This window comes from Schistocerca cancellata, chromosome 8 (assembly GCF_023864275.1).
Source record: "Schistocerca cancellata isolate TAMUIC-IGC-003103 chromosome 8, iqSchCanc2.1, whole genome shotgun sequence".
NCBI classification, from domain to species: Eukaryota; Metazoa; Arthropoda; class Insecta; order Orthoptera; family Acrididae; genus Schistocerca; species Schistocerca cancellata.
Window position 1 is genome coordinate 530,822,853 of NC_064633.1, and position 22,941 is coordinate 530,845,793.

At 42.7% G+C, this 22,941-nt stretch overlaps 1 protein-coding gene across 1 annotated transcript in view; it reads left to right on the forward strand.

Moving 5' to 3' along the window:
* LOC126095667 (proteoglycan 4) overlaps nucleotides 1–22,941 on the forward strand; it is a 407,646-nt gene that overhangs the window by 222,965 nt on the left and 161,740 nt on the right. The window contains exons 4-5 of the mRNA XM_049910423.1: nucleotides 8,380–8,571; nucleotides 14,633–14,802. Coding sequence (XP_049766380.1) covers nucleotides 8,380–8,571; nucleotides 14,633–14,802 — 362 coding nt within the window. The remainder of the gene's footprint in view (nucleotides 1–8,379; nucleotides 8,572–14,632; nucleotides 14,803–22,941) is intronic.

The window sequence follows — 22,941 nt, forward strand, 5'->3', positions numbered from 1 at the left end:
ACTACCATTCCGCGTTCAATGTCGGTTAACTTCCGTCATGCGGTCATTAACACGTCGGAAAACTTTTCACTTGGATCACCTGACAACAAATAACAGCTCTCATAATGTACTTATATCTTGTGTACGTGATACGACCTCCCACTGTGTAAGTGCATATAGCTATACATGACTTTTTCCACTTCCGTGTATATACAATATCAGGTTTGGTAACAACGCTAAACACGAACATCACCTATGCACTCAAGTGGCCGATCTACCTGTCACAGAGAATTGCAAACTCTAAACAGTTTCGTACCCACCGACCTCGTGTTCGTGTATGGAGTTCCGATACTGTGTTCTGCCTGCACAATTTTTCTTTTTTTTTTTTTTTTTTCAGGCATTACATATAAATCAAAAGATTGAATTTATTTCATATATTAGACGAAAGCAAATGGAAACGGCGACAAACTTAACATTAGAATTGGGGATCACGAGGCAGACGAAGAATCCTGCTATATAGGCAGCGAAATAGCCCATGACTTTTTATATGGACTGTATACTTCATTTGTTTCAGAATGCATTTCCAAAGATAGTGTTGAATAGTAAGTTAATCAGTGATCCCATAACACGCTTTGCGGGAAATTATCCCTCACAAAACCTATTACGTGATATTGTGAATAAGAGGCGGTATGCCTTCTAATAAAAGTTAATAAAGAAGGAGAAATTTTCGAAAATGAGATTTAAATACGAAAGGTTAAATCACTTCAAGAGGTCTTGTAAAGTAAATCTGAATAATAGTATTGATACGAAAAACACGGATAATTTCAAGGAAATTTTAAGTATTAGCGGAAATTCTTTTTGATACGTTCCTTTTCTTTGAGTCATCAGTTTTCTGATGATTCGATGTGATCCGCCACGAATTCCTCTCTTGCACGAACCTCTCTTCTCAGAGTAGCACATGTACCCTACGTCCTCAGTCATTTGTTGAATGTGTTCCACTCTCTGATTACCTCTGCAGCTTTTACCGCCTACGACCCCCTCTGGTACTATGGAAGTTATTCCCTGATGTCTTAACGTAAGTCCTATTATAGGTCCCTTCGCCTTATCAGCGTTTTCCACATATTCCTTTCTTCGTCGATTCTGCGTAGAAATTGCTCATTCTTTGTCGGTTCCCCTGATTTTCAACAACTTTCTGTAGTGCCACATCTCACACAATTCGATTCTCTTCTTTTAAGGTTATTCTTACATCCTTGACTCGCTACCACACAATGCTATGCTACAAACTTACATTCTCAGAAATTCGTTCCTGAGATTTAGGCGAATGTTTGTAACTAGTAGACTTCTCTTGACCGATAATACCCAGTTTCCCTGTGCCTATGTGCTTTTATGTCATCCTTGTTTCGTCCATCATGTATTATTGTGCTTTTAAGGTTGCAGGACTCCTCAACTTCGTCTGCTTTGCGGTCCTCAAAAGACAAAGAAATATAATATTCGTCAAATTTATTTGAAAAATATCTTTGACGTGGAGCTAAAAAGGGGTATTAGTCTGTCATCACATTTTTTTTCAATGTTCATGATGGTGGACAACAACTTGTTATTTTGCGCTGCAGTTGCTTGTTCTACAATTGCATTGTGCTTGTGCATTTGGAAGAGAAGCGGCGGAAAAAGGGAAAGATACTTGGCTAAAATTTTGAGTTTTACGTCGAGATAGTAAAAGCCTTGTTATGAGAGCTATAAGTGGAGGACGTCAAGTCTTATATAAATTATTTACAAATGCATGAGAGTGCATTTCAATATTTGCTCAGTAAAGTGGTTACTCATATTACAAAACAGAACACTCACTTGAAAAATGATTTGTGGAAACGACTGGCTTACCATTACACTCGATTTCTTGATGCAGGGGCGAGATATTCTAATTTATACTACAGCACTCGAATGTCGCAGTCCACATTAACGAAAATAATAGCAGAAACGTGTGAAGCGATATATAAAGCGCTGAAGGAGGAATATCTAAAGGTAAATAAATGTTTAGTACATTATATGGGCAATAACCATTATTTATATTTTTGAACAATTTAATTAATAGAATCAGTGTTCCAACAACAAAGTTAATGAAAAGTACGAAACAGATCAAGTATTTTTTAACTTGGGGCAGTTAACTAGAGTTCGAAAATAGACAAAGTAGAATGAAAAAGCTAAGAATTTTTGTTTCGTTGTATAGCGTCACCACCTCCCCTATTCTGGGTTTGCTGGAACTCTGCCCGATGTTTCTAAATGTACAGGTGGATGGTTGTAGCTGTGGTTATGGATATGAAATCGCCTGCAGCACATTCCACTTGCCCATCAGCACACGATTAGCAGCATGCATTGTGCCTCTTGCTCACCCCCCACTCCAGTCTAGGCAAGGTTATTAAAAAGAATGGAAGAAACACACCAACTAAAGTTTGAATCCATGTTTACAAACAAACTAGAGTGACGTCAAATAGTTGTAGCAATGCCAGCGCTCCAAGCGGTTGCATTTGACATTAAACAGAATATGAACGACTTTTATGATAAAATCTACAGCGAGGCGCTAGACTTGATCATATTTCTTTGACGAAAGGCCACATTTGACGAAGTTCCCTTTTACGCTGTCAAATTTCTTTGACATAGATATCTGACATATGAACTTTGACAAAGAAATATGATAATAATACCATCCTTACGTGAAGATGATGAACAAACGGACCTCCTCCCAAAACAGTTTAATGGCTGCAAATCAACTGCTCACAACCGATATTTTATTTGCAGCCAAAGGGTTGGAAACATTCTTATAAAACCAAAACCGATGGGTAAAAAGAAATTTTCATGTCAAATAGTATTTGACGCGAGAGAGGGAAAACATGTGAATTTATGTTACCAATATAGCGAGCATGCAGGAATCCTCCATCCTGGATGCACTCGTTCTTTTCAAGTGGAGAAAATTGATGTGACATATCAAACAGATATAGATATACGCGAGAGAGGCAATGATGTCTCCCATTTGAACATGGCTTTAATGACTCAATAGTAATTATCTGCATTCAAGAAGCTGGCTACCAAAATGTCCGCTATTTTGGTAACAGACTTACAGGTTTAACCCCCCCCCCCTCCTTTCTCTTTCTACTTGACTATAAATTTCAGTTTACCCACCTGTTATTGTTTTAGAAGGATGTTTCCGCATCTACTGAACATCCCGGGGATATATACCAGAATAATATTTTTAAGACGTAATACAGCCAATCAAATGCTGCCCTTTGAGAGTGAAAGTGGGAACATCGTCGGCACAGGACGGGCGGGCATAGTCCCTGACGACTAAAATGGAAGTATTTATGGAAAGCTTGGGATTTTATCCGAATTGGAGGCGCCAAGATTACCGATAAGTTTTTGTGCAAGGACTTTGCAACGAAAGACTTTCCAGCCATATACACTGCAAGATAAAAAACTACACACCAAGAAGTAATTATCGGAATGAGACGGAAATCGGTAGATGTGATGTTCTTGTACAGATAAACAAACGATTGCAATTTTAGAAAAAAAAATGGATGATTTATTCAAGAGAAAGAGCTCCACAAATTTAGCAAGTTAATAACGTGTTGGTCGTCTTCTGTCCCTTGTGCAAGCAGTTATTCGCCTTGACGTTGATTGACAGAGTTGTTCGGTTTCCACCTGAAGGATATCGTGCCAAATTCTGTCGAAATGAGCAGTAAAATCGTCAGTATCGCGAAATGGTTGGAGAACGGTGTGAAGAACTCTCCAGACGTTCTCAGTTGGGTAGAGATCTGGTGAGTCTGCTGGCGAAAGTAGGATTTGGCAGCGACAAGGACAAGCATTAGAAACTCTTGCCGTGTGTGGGATGGCGTAATCGTGCTGAAATGTAAATCCAGGATGGCTGAACCGCATGGAATATCGTCGACATACCGCTGTGCTGTAGGTATGCCGTGGATGAAAAACAAAGGGGTCTTGCTATGGAAAGAAGTGGCCCAACAGGCCGTCTCACCTGGTCATCGCGCCATATGGCGAGTGACCGTCAGGTTGGTATCCCACCACTGTCTGGGGAGTCTCTAGACACGTCTTCGTTGGTCACCGGGAGACAGGTAGAAGCAGTACTCATGACGGAGGACAATTCGACTCCAGTAAATGAGATTCCAGGCCGAAGACATGTCTGGAGACATCTAAGACAGCGGTAGGATACCAACCTGACCGTCGCCCAGTATACGGCCCGACAACCAGTAGTAGCTGTCTAGGGTGCCATTTCATTTCATTTCATAGGACCTCTTTGGTTGTCGTCCGCGGCACCCTTACAGCACAGCTGTTTGTTGACCATATTCCATATTCTATTCCCCCCCCCCCCCTTAAGGGGCTCCGGAACGCCCTATACTTGCAATGTTAAAATAACGCTTATAAATTACATCTTTCCTCACAAAGTATTTGAGGTAGGAAGTTGAACGTTTTACAGATTATTTATTGAAATATGGGCTACAACTTAACACAGGGATCTTACAAAATTTTAGTTCAGTTATTAAAGACAATTTTTTTTCAATTGTAATGAAAATTCACAACATTTTTTTGCAATTTTTTATTTATATATTCAAAAATATACAGTTTTTTCGAAAAAGGCTGTATTAAATTATGCAGAAGGTACTGTGTAACATTTACTGAAAGTTTGAAACAAATATGTTTGAAAGATCCTTAGAAAACATGTAATTAGTATGAGAAACTAAAAGTTTTGGCAATCGAGCGACAAAGATTGGATTAACTTTTTAGTGCATTCCAGGTCCATAGGATGGATTATCTTCATCCTCTGCAAACTCCTCCTCCAGCTTCCTCTTGCTCCTCCTCCTGTTTACTCTTGCTTGTATTTCTAGACTCTTTACAGCCCTGTCTGCAGCCCGAAGGCGTTCCTTGTCTAAAGCAAGCATCGCTCGTACCATGTTAGAACCTATCTTCATTCCCATATTTCTAAATACCTTGCATCTTACAATGTTGCCATCATTGAAAGTCGCAACAGCAACTTTACTTTTACTCATTATTATACTTCAACAAAACAGAGACTCAAGAAACAGAATTAATTACGAATATTTTCGAGATAACGACAGAGTAAATAAACATGAAACAATTGACAATCACACCAGCGATATATATTGAACCATCACAGGTTAGCCACAACACATACTTTATCTCACATCACTAAAATATACCTGATGAACACGGACGTTAATAATAACACTATTTGACAGCAGTTTAACAGCGCCACAGTGGGTCACGCCCATGTAGAACACTTTTAAAAAAATTAAAAATAGTTGTAGTCTTCGGAATTGAATAAATTATATATATATTAAAAGATAATAGTCTGCAGATTCAGAAAACGAAAAAAAGTAAAAATTGAACTTTTCATGATTTTGAGCCTTTCCGGAGCCCCTTAATGTTAAGCCACCCTCCACTTACATTCCTGGAAGACAATGCCCGCCCACTCACGGAAGGAGTTTCTATTTTCTGTATTCGTGCTTGCAAACCCTACCTTGTCCAGCAAGGTCTCCGCATATCTCCACTACTGAGAAACTTTGGAGAATTATGTGCAGGGCCCTCATCCCATCTCCGGATTTTGACGATCTAACGCACTAAATTGACAGAATTAGGCACAATATCCCTCAGGAGGCCACCCAACAAATCTTTCAATCAATGCCAAGCCAAATTACTGCTTGCATAAGGGCCAGATGTAGACTACCGCTTTGGCCGGCCGGGGTGGCCGAGCGGTTCTAGGCGCTACAGTCTGGAACTGCGCGACCCATCCCCCATTGGTGCGGGATGACACAGAATACTGCAGTCACTCCTTTAGTTGTTCTCGGATGGCGGGCGCAGATGTGAAGGGGTTACAATGTACTAAGGGTGCAGCACGGCGATGCTCCCTTGTGGTGGTCAGACATTGTCGACCGGAACCTACGTGACGAGTATGCCTGCCCTTGCGTTGCCAAGCTGTCCAACTTGGGGCCACTGTGGAATCCAAATACCCCTAAATCTATGTAGTCCGAGATTCGACCAGCAGGCCAAACGGAGACCCTCAATGGGGCCCCTTTCAAAGTCTGTCAAGTGCTGATAATGTGTCGCATACTACATTTTCACGTTTCTCACACCGTTCATTCACTATCTTACCCTTCTCATTTCCGTTATATACCACAATAGGCCTGAAAACAACAATAAATTCGAAATTAAAACTGTGTGCCGGACCGACACTCGAACTCGGGACCTTTGCATGTCGCGGGCAAGTGCTCTACCGTCTGAGCTACCCAAGCACGACTCCCAGTCTGTCCTCACAGCTTTACTTCTGCCAGTACCCCTCGTCTCCTACCTTCCAAACTTTACAGAAGCTCTCCTGCGAACCTAAGCCATGTCTCCGCAAATCCTTTCTTTCAGGAGTGCTAGTTCCTCAAGGTTCGCAGGAGAGCTTCTGTAAAGTTTGGAAGGTAGGAGACGAGGTACTGGCAGAAGTAAAGCTGTGAGGAGGGGCAGTGAGTCGTGCTTGGGTAGCTCAGGTGGTAGAGCACTTGCCGCGGCAGGCAAAGGTCCCGAGTTCGAGTCTCGGTCTGGCACACAGTTTTAATCTGCCAGGAAGTTTCATATCAGCGCACACTCCGCTTCAGAGTGGAAATCTCATTCTGAATAAACTCGAAATATAGTAATGCGCGACCACTACGGTCCCAGGTTCGAATCCTGCCTCGGGCATGGATGTGTGATGTCCTTAGGTTAGTTAGGTTTAAGTAGTTCTAAGTTCTAGTGGATTGATGACCTCAGAAGTTAAGCCCCATAGTGCTCAGAGCCATTAGAGTACCGCTTTCTCGACTTGCCCAATTTGTGAAGCTCTTTCTCATAAAAAATTATCCAATTTTTGTAAAATTGCTATCATTTGTTTGTCAATACATGTACATCAATTCTACCGATTTCTGTCCCATTCGGATAATTCCTCCATGGTGCGTCTTTCTTTTTTTCTCTTAAGAGTTTCGGATACGAAAGTAGCTAGGATGATTGCAGGTACTAGTAGATGGGAACAATGGCAGGAGGGTGTCCACAATGAGGAAATCAAAGAAAAACTGGGAATGAACTCTATAGATGTAGCAGTCAGTGCGAACAGGCTTAGATGGTGGGGTCATGTTACACGCATGGGAGAAGCAAGATTACCCAAGAGACTCATGGGTTCAGCAATAGAGGGTAGGAGGAGTCGGGGCAGACCAAGGAGAAGGTACCTGGATTCGGTTAAGAATGATTTTGAAGTAGCTGGTTTAACATCATAAGAGGCACCAATGTTAGCACTGAATAGGGGGTCATGGAGGAATTTTATAAGGGGGGCTATGCTCCAGACTGAACGCTGAAAGGCAATCTTAAATGATGATGATGATGATGATGATGAAGAGTTTATAAAAAGATGTTCGAGAAATCTGAGGAAAGGAGAAGGGGGAGGAATTTTATCAGCTCATAGTTTCTCTCTTCCGCCCTCCACCTCTTAAGGGGGGTAGGACGTCAAACGGGCCGACTTCGAGAAGGAGAGGCACCACAGGACATTTTAATTTGCACTGTCTATACTTTTACAAATAAATTCATAAAACTTTGTCTGCATGACCAGGAAGGATTCAGAATTCACATTCATAGCAGTGGAAGTTCAAAAACACGAAAAAATAATATTTTTTAAATGTGAAATTTCATAAATTTTTTCACTTACTGTTGTCTGCATTTGTTGCTATATGTACACTTTTCTTCATAAGTAAGAGAGATTCTTCGAAGAATTTTGCACAGCTTATAAACCATACTTAGAGGTGTACGAAACCCTAGAATTTATTTTATCTATGGAAAAATGAATGGGCTGTTACGTTTTTAACTTCGTGTTTAGAGAAAACTAGAATTTTATAGTTAATTATCTCAATTTTCACCACAGTTTTTAACAGATTTGGGAAATTCTAGAGTTTCGTACACCTGTAAGTATGGCTTGTATGCTGTGCAAAATTCATCGAAGAATCTGTCTTACTTATGAAGAAAAGTGTACCTACAGCAACAAATGCAGCCAATACAAAGTGAAAAACTGATGAAATTTCACATGGAAAAAAAAGTTGTTTTGTTATGTTTTTGAACTTCCTCTGCTATGAGTGCGAATGCTGAATCCTACCTGGTCATGCTAACAAAGTTTTATGAATTTCTTTGTTAAAGTATAGGCAGTAAATTAAAATGTCCTGTGGTGCCTCTCCTGCTCCAAGTCGGTCCGTTTCACGTCCTACCCCCCTTGACACATCCAGACAGATACAGTCACCGGCAAGGCCCTGTTGACCCATACGGCCAGTCTGTACCTCTCACGAGTTCCGACAGCCTCGGTGACGGCCCGCGCTTGTGTGGCAGGTGCTGATGTGCGACAACCTGTCGCTGCCGTTCCGGGACGAGAGCTTCGACGCGGTGCTGTCGGTGGCCGTGGTGCACCACTTCGCCACCACGGAGCGCCGCGTGGGGGCGCTGCGCGAGCTGGCGCGCGTGCTGCGCATCGGCGGCCGCCTCATCATCTCCGTCTGGGCCATGGAGCAGCGCCACCGCAAGGTCAGTCTGCCCATCGCCCCTGTCTGTCTATCTGCCGCTGACCTCTGTCGTTCCTCACTCTGCCAGCACACGTCATCACACTGAGTGCTACGTATGTTCTGTACGAGAAATGTCCGCGGACGCAATACTGCGCTACTGGCCATTAAAATTGCTACACCAAGAAGACATGCAGATGATAAACGGGTATTCGTTGGACAAATATATTATACTAGAACTGACATGTGATTACATTTTCACGCAATTTGGGTGCATAGATCCTGAGAAATCTTTACCCAGAACAACCACCTCTGGCCGTAATGACGGCCTTGATACGCCTGGGCATTGAGGCAAACAGAGCTTGGATGGAGGGTACAGGTACACCTGCCCATGCAGCTTCAACACGATACCACAGCTCATCAAGAGTAGTGACTTGCGTATTGTGACGAGCCAGTAGCTCGGCCTCCATTGACCAGACGCTTTCAGTTGGTGAGACATCTGGAGAATGTGCTGGCCAGGGCAGCAGTCGACCATTTTCTTTATCCAGAAAGGCCAGTACAGGACCTGCTACATGCGGTCGTGCATTATCCTGCTGAACTGTAGGGTTTCGCAGGGATCGAATGAAGGGTAGAGCCACATCTGAAATGTAACGTCCACTCTTCAAAGTGCCGTCAATGCGAACAAGAGGTGACCGAGACGTGTAACCAATGGCACCCCATACCATCACGCGGGGTGATACGCCAGTATGGCGATGACGAATACGCGCTTCCAATGCGCGTTCACCGCGATGTCGACAAACACCGATGCGACCATAATTATGCTGTAAACAGAACCTGGATTCATCCGAAAAAAATGACGCTTAACCATTCGTGCACCCAGGTTCGTCGTTGAGTACACCATCGCAGGCGCTCCTGTGATGCAGTGTCAAGGGTGACCGCAGCCACGGTCTCCGAGCTGATAGTCCATGCTGCTGCAAACGTCATCGAACTGTTCACGCAGATGGGTTGTTGTCTTGCAAACGTCCTCATTTGTTGACTCAGGGATCGAGACGTGGCTGCGCGATCCGTTACAGCCATGCGGATAAGATGCCTGTCATCTCGACTGCTAGTGATACGAGGCCGTTGGGATCCAGCACGGCGTTCCGTATTACCCTCCTGAGCCCACCGATTCCATATTCTGCTAACAGTCATTGGATTTCGACCAACGAAGGCAGCAATGTCGCGATACGATAAACCGCAATCGCGATAGGCTACAATCCGAAGTTTATCAAAGCCGGAAAAGTGATGGTAGGCATTTCTCCTCGTTACACGATGCATCACAACAACATTTCACCAGGAAACGCCGGTCAACTGCTGTTTGTGTATGAGAAATCGGTTGGAAACTTTCCCTCATGTCAGCACGTTGAAGGTGTCGCCACCTGCGCCAACCTTGTGTGAATGCTCTGAAAAGCTAATCATTTGCATATCACAGCATCTTCTTCCTGTCGGTTAAAATTCGCGTCTGTAACACGTCATCTTCGTACTGTGGCAATTTTAATGGCCAGTAGTGTATGACGTGTGACTTGGCCACATCTTTTATTTATCCATTCGCAAAAGCTGCTGCAGGCAAACGCAAGAGCAAGGCGCCTACATGATACTCCGAAGACATGTGTGACGGCGACAAGAAATCAGAGTGCTTGTCACTGCAAGGGCGCAACACAGCGTATGGTCTATGACTATGTAGATCCCATATAATTGGAGCCTTAAGACATACCTGTACGCTATATGATGAAAAGTATCCGGACACCTCTATGTAATCCGGATTACATAGAGGTGTCCGGATACTTTTGATCATATACTCGCCAGTATAAGAAGAGGTGCGAAATATTGTGTTGAAAGTAGCTGCGCAGTAACAGCAGGAGGGCTCAGTCACTTCTCACGTGTACTGGTCGTAGAATGTCACCAGAATGACAAAGCCATCAGGGACGCTTCTACAGCTGCCCAAGTCCACTGTTGACGATTGTGTACAAGTTAAAGGGTAATAATGGTAAAAACTTTATTATGTTCTACTTCCACCATTTTGATTTAGCCTCAGGCAGTGGCGTGAGCAGTTACATAACCCACTCCACAGTACTTGTGGCCGGCTCCCGCGCTATTATGCTGAGCTAGGTACGCGACCATGGTATTGCTGGTAGAGAGACACCAACTTTGTGACACAAACCTGCCAGTAGGAGGACCGGCTGCCGCCACGTGAGGTACGCAAGAGGGCCGGAGAGGCAGTGGCCGCAACAGCGGGTCGGTCTCTGGCCTGCCTGCTTCCTTACCCTCTGGACGTGTCCCCCAGTCTTCCTACTGAAGGCGAAATGCACTTTCCTGACCTTATGCGGTTCACTCCGCGTGCGTATCCAGTTACCGCGAATATTGTTCCCGTTAGTGGTAGCCCTTGGCAATAAAACCCACTTTTCTCTAAATTCTAGCATTTCTCATTTTATGTCGAGGAAAAACTCCCCGGATGCCCTTCTGAGCTCCTGATGCCATCCTGGCCGCGTAAAACTGACAAGTGGAAACGCAAAGACCAGCCAGAGTTCGTGAACTGACAGTCAGCTATAGTCGAGCATAGCAGAGGGTGGTTATACAAAAATCGCATGAAATCACTAAGGAACCACTCGTCAGTTCCAAAGTGCTGCCAGCAGTGACTGTGCGTAGGCAGTAAAGAAGGCGGGGTTACAACGGTAGAGCAGCTGCTAGTAAGGAAACGAGTGCTTTGGGGTGATTGATCACGCTAAGTCCTGTGGCAGTCCGATGGATTTGGAGAATACGTCGAGAACTTCACCAGACACCGTGTGTATTGCTAAAAGTGAAGTACAGAGGAAGAAAAATTTTGGAAATTTGTGGTAAGTTCCCATGGGACCAAACTGCTCAAGTTATCGGTCCCTAACACACCACTTGAACTAACTTACGTGAAGGACAACACACACACATCCATGCCCGAGGGAGGACTCGAACCTCTGAGTGAATTTGGGCCTATATTCAAGAGTTCTGCTACAATTCCGTCCCCTCTGATGCTTTATTGCCTTTAAGTTTCTTGATGTGCGCGTAAATTTGTTCTTGTGTTGGTGGCGACATTTCTGGCTGCTCTTTCGGCAATCTCTCTTTGGACTGTGGACAATTTAAAAGCTGTAAAAAATTTGGGGCTAGTACTTAGCAATTTTCTTTATTTGTCAGGGCCAGTTTACCATCTTGTTTTCGAAAGCACAAGTTTTGTGGTGAGTACCCTTTGATCTGGTTTGCGAAGCTCTTACAAAAATCGTGTGTATTGTAGTTTTTGAAATTTTCTTCGACTCACTGCAGTTGCTCACTGATATATTTTCTTTCAATTTGTCTTAAAATCTTGGAAGTCTGTTTGCGCATTTCGAAAAATTTCTTCTGTTTTTCTTCTGATTTGTGACAATTGTAATTTTGAAATGCCTTCCTTCTTTCTTCTAGTGCGTTCTCACATTCTTGATTCTACAAAGGGTGTTTTGCTTTTTTTATAAAGAGGGATCAGATCTTTTGCTGTTTTGATGATTTTAGTTTGGAATTCCTCCCAATATTCTGCGTGTTGTTATTCCCATTTTTCATTGATTTAGGAGTCTTTGATGTTGTGTGGATCAAATTTGGGGATCAGCGGTATTTTTCTTTTGAATTTCCTCTTCGATGTGAATTTAATTTTTATTCTGGTTAAATAATGATTCGAAACGATATTTGTACCTCTGCATACCTGCACATCGTGAATTTCGTTTTGGTAGTCATACGATGTTGCAGAATGATTAGTCTGAAATTCTTCCAAATGATGGTTGATCGCCACGTTTTTTTGTTTTTTGGGATGTTTCCGAAGTAAGGTTGACATAATGTTTAGGTTGTTTTGTTGGCATAATTCAATGAGTCGTGTGTCATTTCTATTGGTAAATATGTATGATGAATAGTTCCCTATTATCTTTTTGTATGTGTGTTCTCTGCCAATTTGTGTATTGAAGTCACCGAGTAGAATTTTCGTATCATCTTTTGGAATTTTGCCCATCTTCCCAGAATCTTTCTGTTTCTTCGGGCTCTTCTTTATTATCACCATTTGTTAGTGCATGTACATTAATAAAGGTGTAGTTTTTGTTTGTGTGTTTGATTCTTAGGATCATTAGTCGATCGTTGCTGGATTTCATATTTTCTATTAAGTCCAGCACTTTTTTGCCTGCAATAAAGACCATTCCAAATAGCGCTGCTCCTTTGCCAATTTTCTTGTTTGTTCCATTCTGTAATTATTGTAGTCTATCGTTTCTGAACCTGTATTTCGTGTTTTCTTGCAAGGCGAGAATTTGAATTTTCTGCTTCGTGAGTTCTGTTGTGAGGCTGTGTAATTTTCCTGCTTGAATAAGAGTCTGAATATTGAAAGTGCCCATATACTTGTTTGTTTTTCGTGGACGTTCACCAGAGCATTCCGACTTGCTCTCTCGTTTAAGTCCAACCTCCCCAGAATCCGAGTGCTTGGTTGTCATCTTGGACTGGGTGGTTTGTCCACTTAGGGTAATTTTTTCATTACTTGTACGAGTCATGTTTGCTTTTCATCAATTGTCTAGCTTTCCTAATAGTGTAGAACTAGGGATTGTTAGTTCCTGGAGCATGCTTACAGCCGCACCTCCTGGTGAACAAACGCTGACCATACTATCATTATTATTTCTTTCCTTTCTCAGACGTTATGTCTGGTTAAAAATGGAAAGTGATGCGGACCTTGATTAAGCGTAACTTACTTTTAACTGTACGGCATATGTTACATTGCATTTAGGAACTTTCGGGTAATTGAACATGTATCAACAATTACAGATTTCTGTAGTTGTATATATACGTTTGGATGTAGCTGTGTTGCGTTGATGTACTGGTGGATATTGTGTGGTATGACTCCTGTAGTTGATAGTGTAATTGGTATAATGTCAACTTTATCCTGATGCCACATGTCGTTGACTTCCTCATCTAGTTGGATGTATTTTTCAATTTTTTCTCCTGTTTTCTTCTGTATATTTCTTGTATTGGGTATGGATATTTCGATTATTCGTGTTAATTTCTTCTTTTTATTGGTGAGTATGATCTCAGGTTTGTTATGTGGTGTTGTTTTATCTGTTATAATGGTTCTGTTCCAGTATAATTTGTATTCATCATTCCCCAGTACATTTTGTGGTGCATACTTGTATGTGGGAACGTGTTGTTTTATTAGTTTATGTTGTATGGCAAGTTGTTGATGTATTATTTTTGCTACATTGTCATGTCTTCTGGTGTATTCTGAATTTGCTACTATTGTACATTCGCTTGTGATGTGATCTACTGCTTCTATTTGTTGTTTGCAAAGTCTGCATTTATCTGTTGTGGTATTCGGATCTTTAATAATATGCTTGCTGTAATATCTGGTGTTTATTGTTTGATCCTGTATTGCAATCATGAATCCTTCCGTCTCACTGTATATATTGCCTTTTCTTAGCCATGTGTTGGACGTGTCTTGATCGATGTGTGGCTGTGTTAGATAATACTGGTGCTTGCAATGTAGTGTTTTCTTTTTCCAATTTACTTTCTTTGTATCTGTTGATGGTATGTGATCTAAAGGGTTGTAGAAGTGGTTATGAAATTGCAATGGTGTAGCCGATGTATTTATATGCGTGATTGGTTTGTGTATTTTGCTAATTTCTGCGCGTTCTATAAAGAATTTTCTTAAATTGTCTACCTGTCCATAATGTAGGTTTTTATGTCGATGTCATTATTATTATTATTATCATTATTATTATTATTATCATCGTTATTGTTGTTTTTTGTTGTTACTGTAGTGAAATGCAGGTTTGTAATCAATTAAAATAAGAAACAATTTCAATAAACGACCTATCATGTAAATATTTATAGTAGGTCTAAAGAAAGTAACAGATAAATAAATGAATAAATATTAAATAGTAAGTAGTAACTTATCTAATATACCGGGTTGGAATTGCTCCATGACCTCCAGAGTCGTTGGAACACGGACACATATCTCTGCACATTTGCATACGTAGATTAGCAGTGCGGCATTTGATGACCAAGTGTTGCGTGGTCCGCAGTTCGAGTCCCAGGACGTGCTGGTGCCGTGGCACCGGCCGCAGCAGCTGAGCACGCCCTCCCTGGAGCTGACGTCGACGACGACGACGACGACGTCCGAGGAGGAGGAGGGTCCGCCGCCCTACCACGCCTACACTCAGACCTCGGACAGCGACTCCTGCCGATCGCACAGGTGAGTACAGAGTCTCCTCAAGGCGTTTACTGGTCAGAGCAGAGACCACTCAACTCTCGCCGCAAAAAAGGAATCTGATAGACAAAACCTATTAGCAGTTAGAGCTTCCGAAAGAGAGAAAGTACGTATAGGCTACAACAGTTTTCACTGTTAGAATCTGGTGAAAGATCAATCAGAAGTTATGGTCATACATGAAGTTAATGAATGAGTCCAAACCTTCCATTAAGTCTCTCGTGGGTTCGTCTGGTGCCCAAAAAGAAATCTGCAGATAGACTCACATATTTCACGTTCGGCATTCAAAAATGTGTTCACGCTAGAGGCTACTAGAGTACCAGTGCTTTAGCCCACCCGGTTGGCCGTGCGGTCTAACGCACGGCTTTCCGGGCGGGAAGGAGCGCCTGGTCCCCGGCACGAATCCGCCCGGCGGATTTGTGTGGAGGTCTGGTCAACCGGCCAGTCTGTGGATGGTTTTTAGGCGGTTTTCCATCTGCCTCGGCGAATGCAGGCTGGTTCCCCTTATTACGCCACAGCTACACTATGTCGGCGATTGCTGCGCAAACAAGTTCTCCACATAAACTTACACCACCACTACTCTACCACGCAAACATAAGGGTTACACTCGTCTGGTGTGAGACGTTCCCTGGGGGGTCCACCGGGGGCCGAACCGCACAATAACCCTGGATTCGGTGTGGGGCGGCGGAGGGATGAAGTGGACTGCGGTAGTCGTCGTGGGGTTGTGGACCACTGCGGCTGTGGCGGGGCCGGAGGCTCTCCGTCGTTTCTAGGTTCCCGGTCAACATACAATACACTACAATACCAGTGCTTTACTGTCGCACAGAATCACAGATGGGAGATATCAATATTAGAACCCCGAGTATTTAGAAGTATTACGTTTACTTAAAGAGAACAAGACACCAGGCAGTGGCGGTATTCCAGATAGATATTACACAGCGGAATTTTAAGGGGCAGTCAAATGAAAAACAGGCAGATGGAAAAAAGTAAGCAAAGTGAGGACTCATCTCTTGTCAAGATTGTTTCTAGTAGGCTGCATAAGTTTCACTGCATAGTCCTTATACCTCCTCCATTCAGCCTCGATCTCCTCCAAATGATTCCATACTCTTGGAGCCCTGAAGAAAGACAGTCAGTTTGCTTCGGATGAAGAGATACACAGCTTAGTACTATCAAGGTTCCGTAGATAACAGCAAACATTTTTGCATGAAGGCACTGACCATCTTCTCTCATATTAAGGATAAATGTATTAACAGTTACGGCGATTACGTTTGAAATAATGAACAGTTTATTTACTTTTTTTCATGTGTCTCGTTTTCATTTGAGTGATTACAGATTCCTTAGTTAATTCTGGTTCTCGCAGGATAGCCGGCAACTAATTTCATGCTTTTGGCCGTGCAGATGTTTCAGCATCTCAGTGACACTGGGGTATGAAACCTGTTGCCATATAAGCTTTGCCTTCTATTTAACCCTAAATGTTCCTTGTTAGTCCCATACTTGAATAATACATGGTGCGGCGCTTAAATCCGGACAAATGAAACTTTTTTAAAAGCAATTTATTGAAATAAAATACAAATGAAAATGAAAATTCTTTTACATGTAAGTAGTGGTATCTATCAAGAGTAATATTACTCGATGTAATACCCGCCTCCAATTTTGTACTGAAGCGATCGCACCCACTCTTTAAAACAACGCTGTCCATATTTGCGAATGGTGCTTCGATATCGGTGCGTAGAATAATGGAACATGTTTTGTGTTCTCGTATTATGACGTTCTTAGATAATACAAATCTCCTTCATCATAACCAACATGGATTCCGCAAACAGAGATCATGTGAAACTCAGCTCGCCCTATTTGCCCAAGAAATTCACAGTGCCGTAGACACTGGCGAGCAGATTGATGCCGTATTCCTGGACTTCAGGAAGGCATTTGATACGGTTCCGCACTTACGTTTAGTGAAAAAAATACGAGCTTACGGAATATCGGACCAGGTTTGTGATTGGATTCAGGATTTCCTAGAAGAAAGAACACAACATGTCATTCTTAACGGTTCAAAATCTGCAGATGTAGAGGTAATTTCGGGAGTACCGCAAGGAAGCGTGATAGGACCTTTATTGTTTACAATATACATAAATGACTTAGTTGACAACATCGGTAGCTCCGTGAGGCTATTTGCAGATGACACGGTTGTCTACAAGAAAGTAGCAACATCAGAAGACTCGTACGTACTCCAGGAAGACCTGCAGAGGATTAATGCATGGTGCGACAGCTGGCAGCTTTCCCTAAACGTAGATAAATGTAATATAATGCGCATACATAGGGGCAGAAATCCATTCCAGTACGATTATGCCATAGGTGGTAAATCATTGGAAGCGGTAACGACCGTAAAATACTTAGGAGTTACTATCCGGAGCGATCTGAAGTGGAATGATCACATAAAACAAATAGTGGGAAAAGCAGGCGCCAGGTTGAGATTCATAGGAAGAATTCTAAGAAAATGCGACTCATCGACGAAAGAAGTAGCTTACAAAACGCTTGTTCGTCCGATTCTTGAGTATTGCTCATCAGTATGGGACCCTTACCAGGTTGGATTAATAGAAGAGATAGACATGATCCAGCGAAAAGCAGCGCGATTCGTCATGGGGACATTTAGTCAGCGCGAGAGCGTTACGGAGATGCTGAACAAGCTCCAGTGGCGGACACTTCAAGAAAGGCGTTACGCAATACGGAGAGGATTATTATCGAAATTACGAGAGAGCACATTCCGGGAAGAGATGGGCAACATATTACTACCGCCCACATATATCTCGCGTAATGATCACAACGAAAAGATCCGAGAAATTATAGCAAATACGGAGACTTACAAGCAGTCGTTCTTCCCACGCACAATTCGTGAATGGAACAGGGAAGGGGGGATCAGATAGTGGTACAATAAGTACCCTCCGCCACACACCGTAAGGTGGCTCGCGGAGTATAGATGTAGATGTAGATGTAGAGATGCGACATTGGGGTGCCTCGTCTTATTGGTAACTCTTTCGGCTACGTTCCAAATATAGTAGACGAGAGGGTTCAAATCCGGGGTATTCTTGAGCGAGAACATCTTTCACCACAACATGTCAACGTTATCCGACAGCCAGTTGTGGTCTAAATGTCTCATATGAGGTCCTCCTCTGCCATCCGACGCATTGTTCGCTTGCTGACATTCAATAATGACGCCAAATTCCTCATCGATTGCCCCGAATCCTCCGAAATCAGCGCCTGAGCCTTTACGATGATTGCCGCAGTTCGTGACACGCGTTTCCTCGAATGAGGTTTCCTCCCTGGGTTGGCTTCTCCGAAGTATTATTCTTGGCCACAATATTGTAAACAATATGTCAGGGGGCGAACGCCCACAGCGAGGAATTTCGATGATCGTGGCTTTTCGATTGTGCTCCGCACTTGTCCGGAGCACAACCATTTTGAGGTTCTGACTGTTTAGTAGATGCTTATGGCTTTCAAGAACGGCAATCGCTACCTCCGGCGGAACTACGACATGGCGGGATAATCAAATTGAAATTTGTCCCGATTTAAGCACCGCACCCAGTATTCCTCGACAAATCGCCTGAGCCTTTTTTATATAATCATACTCGCGGCATTTTACCAATACCCTACCAATGAACCGAAGTCTGCCACCTCCTTTACATGCGACAGACCCTATGTTATCCTAACGCTTGATATCCCTCAAATTGTTACACTCGGGTATTTGTACGAACTGACTGATCCCAATCGTGGCTCATTCATATGATTGCAAAACCCCGTGTGTGTAAGTAAACTTAACGGAATTAGAATTAATCATGAAACAGGTGCACTCTTGAGACTCAGTGCTGAAATTAACGCACGCAACGGATTTACTAACGCTATAGCCCGCATCTCGTGGTCGTGCGGTAGCGTTCTCGCTTCCCACGCCCGGGTTCCCGGGTTCGATTCCCGGCGGGGTCAGGGATTTTCTCTGCCTCGTGATGGCTGGGTGTTGTGTGCTGTCCTTAGGTTAATTAGGTTTAAGTAGTTCTAAGTTCTAGGGGACTTATGACCACAGCAGTTGAGTCCCATAGTGCTCAGAGCCATTTGAACAATTTTACTAACGCTATAAATTATTTTGGCAGTAGCAGTGAAGCTTAAGGTGAAGAATGGACATAATATTTGTCATTAAAAAGAATTGAATGTAGTAATAAACGCAAGATTCAAATGTATTCTATGGTTTATTATAAAAAAAGTATTGGAATTATAAAGCATTCAAAACAATTATGCAATTATCAAAGTCACTACGACTTACTTTCCAGCGACAACTGCATAACTAACACAGTCAGGTGGCAAAGTTAGTCGATGGCGTAGAGTTGCTTCATAATCCAGCATCTACCCTTGTGGAATGTGTTGCAGCCTGACTATATGACAATTACAGTCACTGCTTTTCTGACTCAAGAATGAAAGAATTCAAAAGATTTGACATAGCACTTACACACATGGGACAGTGAAACATATCACTAATGTGACTACAAACTCTTCCTTGTCCTAATATGCCGGAACTGAAGGCGACACTCACCCCATAACACGAGCCTCCCTGCGTTCGACGCTGCGATCGGTCTGTTGAGAACTCGAATACTGGACCCAGTCGGCTTCTCCAGTTGCGTCTGCATAGCTCCGATCTGTTCAGCTCCATGTCCTACGACGTAAAAATTTGCATGCTCCCATCCTCCCACCAATAAAACTCGACCACCAATACACTCCAAAGTTACTACAGCCCGAAAATCGCGTAACTGCTTCTTTAACAAAATATCCCATGAAGAAAAGATGATATGACAACAAGCCAATGAACTGAATTTCATCCCCTCTTCTCTTAAGAATATCCCGATAAGTGTTACGTTCTCCTGATTGTTCAAAATGTTCAAATGTGTGTGAATTCCTAAGGGACCAAACTGCTTAAATCATCGGTCCCTAGACTTACACACTACTTAAACTAACTTAAACTAAGAACAACACATACACTCATGCTCGAGGGAGGACTCGAACCTCCGGCGGGAGGGGCTGCTCAGTCCGTGACATGTCGCCTCAAACCGCGCGGCCACTCCGCGCGGCGCTCCTGATTGGTATCAAACCAATCGCCACACTCTCAAACACCAGCTAAGCTACCCTCAGATTACAGATCCTGAGAAACGCTAAAACATTGCCCTCAAGGCTAGTAGAGAACTCTGCTGCAACTTCTGAGCTTTAGTATGTCAGAGCTGCTGTACCATGTGTTTTGGAAAGCCGGGAAATCTTTCTCTGCTGATTTATTTCTCTTACCTGCGCCTGCGTCCCTCTGTCAGAGTTCCCTACTGCAGAACGAATGCTTTTAGCTCGCCAATGCAACAAACAGCACAGTAGCGTTTACGGTGCAACGCTTCTCACTGAAGCAACTTTCTCCCCAACAAGGCGAGGTGGATCTACCTGCCACCCTCTTCCCTTATAGCTCCACAAAAACTCACGTACCCTCCGAATTCCGGGGATCGTTTCGCCAAGTCCCACTAAAAGTCATCTGCCCCATATTCACAACAATCCCCGCTTCCAAAGTTTGCCCATAAAAGCAGATTGATGTAGTCAGCAACATGTTAGCTTACAGAATGTTAAAAAGAGGAAATGAAATCAGTGCTTAAAAACAGTGTAACCTTATTAACCCCACTAACGTAACTCAGCCTCCCTCCAGGTGCATTATTAATGATAAATAAACGAAAAGAGAAAATCCGAAGGATATCGTGTTTTTATGTTCTGTGAAGCGTACAATATTACTTTTCTGAACATTCATAGCAAACTCTCCGTCATTTCATCACTTACGAATCTTATAAAGATACTTAATGTTCGCAGTCCTTTTTTCAGACAGTACTTCATTAAAGATAACAGCTAATAAGCAAAAATATCACAAGTTACTGTAAATACTATCAGTCACTAATATACTAAATAAACAGCAAGGATCCCAACACACTTCCGTGGTGCGCAACTGAAATTACTTCGATATCTAAATTTACATGTTCTATGCTCTGCAAACTACTGCGAAGAACGTGGCAGAAGATACGTGCCATTCTACCAGTTACTTGGGCTTTTTCCCATTCTATTCACGTATGGATCACTAGGAGAGAAATTGTTCAAGCTCCTCTGTGCGTGATGTAATTAATCTGATCTTGTCATCACGATCCTTATGGGAGCGGTGCCCAGGGTCATCGCTTAAAGTTGGGTCTAGAAGGAAGGAGGTTTTCACGGAATAGTTAGCGTCTATCTTCAAGCGCCTACCAGCTCAATCTCTTCAGCATATTCAAGACATTTTTAAACGGGTCATTCGTCTATGAACCACCATCCAAGAAATATTACATCCGCCCTACCAAGATATCCTCAGTCCAGTCATAAATTTTGTTTGATAGCCCATATGATAACACTTTCGTTATTATCGACGTTAGTCTTGGAAACTGGCAGCATAACCTGCAGAGAGCCGGTGGTGATGGAAAATCTGTAAACTCACCTTCAGTTATGCTGCTTGTTATCTCAATACGTACTCCTCTAGCCACTAGACAGTGCATTGTGGAGTGTACATCGTACCAATTTTATTCTCCATTCGCGTATCGAGTGAGGGGAAAATGACTGTATGCCTCTGTATAAGCCCTAATCTCTTTTCTCTTATTCTCATGATCCTTGCGCTAGACAGGCATTGGTAGCGGCATAATTATCTCACAGTGTCCTACCCATTAGCTGAACGGTCAGCGTGTTGGACTGCCACGCATGGGGACCCGGGTTCGATTCCCGGCTGGGGTGGGAGATTTTTCTCCCCTCAGGGACTGGATGTTGTGCTGTCCTCACCATCATTTCATGCCCATTCTCTTTTGCACCTGGCAGCCGAACTTCCCGCCTGGGAACTCCCGGCCACTGATGCCATAGATCATTTCCATTTTCTTTATCTCACAGTGTTCTCAAATTAAGGTCTCTAAATTTACCCTACCGGGTTTTGCAAAAACTACGCCATCGTCCTTCCAAGCACACATAAAGGTAATTTCTGACAGTGGAATCGTAATCGCTAAGGCATCAAAAGTCATTTCCAATTGGCAGGAATCGTCATTCTGGAACACATCTGATATTTCACAACATCTAAGGACACTGAGGATTTTAGAAGTAAATGAAGCAGAAACAACCGTTGTCACCGTTATCAGAGTCTCCGAATGAGCAGCACATCTGATTTTCTTCGATAATAGCGATGCCATTGCCTAGCACGGAATGCGCGTGTAGCTTCTGGATAAGCCTTTTCTCATTCATCGTGTCATTTGCAGTACTGAGATCTATAAAAACTGCAGCAGTGACTAGTTTTTTCTCATGCCCGTTTTCGATGTATAGTATAATGTTAAGCGCACATCTTCCCTGGTCCAAAGCCAGTTTATTCTGAAATGATCTTTTCGTCCACAAGTGATGAAATCCTAATCAGTATCATTCTCTCAAAGACTTTACACAAGTGACACAAAAACGAGATAGTGGGAAAATTCTTTGAATCTGAGGGTTCTTTCCCTAACTTGAGAGCAGCTACGGCGTGTGCCGTGCTGAGTATGCATACGTAGATGCAGATATTCATAAACGTTAAATATTTTAACAACGTCATTGTTAACCAGCAAAATACTGCTTCAAGTATACTTTTTTTACTATCAGCTGAAGATGTCCTATGGATCTAGCACAGTGGAGACACTGCAGGAAAAACTACTTCAGGTTTATCCGAGCGAGAGAACTTATTCCCAAGACTCCTCCAAATATTATTTCGTTCAAATGCACTGTACTTATGTAGAAATCTGGCCGTGAGCAACAAGTCATGATCTTGAGAGTTAAAGTCAATCTAGCCGCAACGAAAAATACATGGAGGGCTCAGAATTAAAGCGGACCAAAATTATATTGAGAGAAAGGGCTAAATAAGTAACTCACTTAAATTAATTAACCATTATATCTAAATCGTTATCACGATTGATTAATGTTTTCTGTTTAAGTAGACAATTCTGCTAGGTTATATTCACTAACTCATGAAAGTTATTGCTTGGAAGAATAAAACTTGGCAATACTTCAGTCGCTTTCCCTCCAAAACTTTTAGATAGT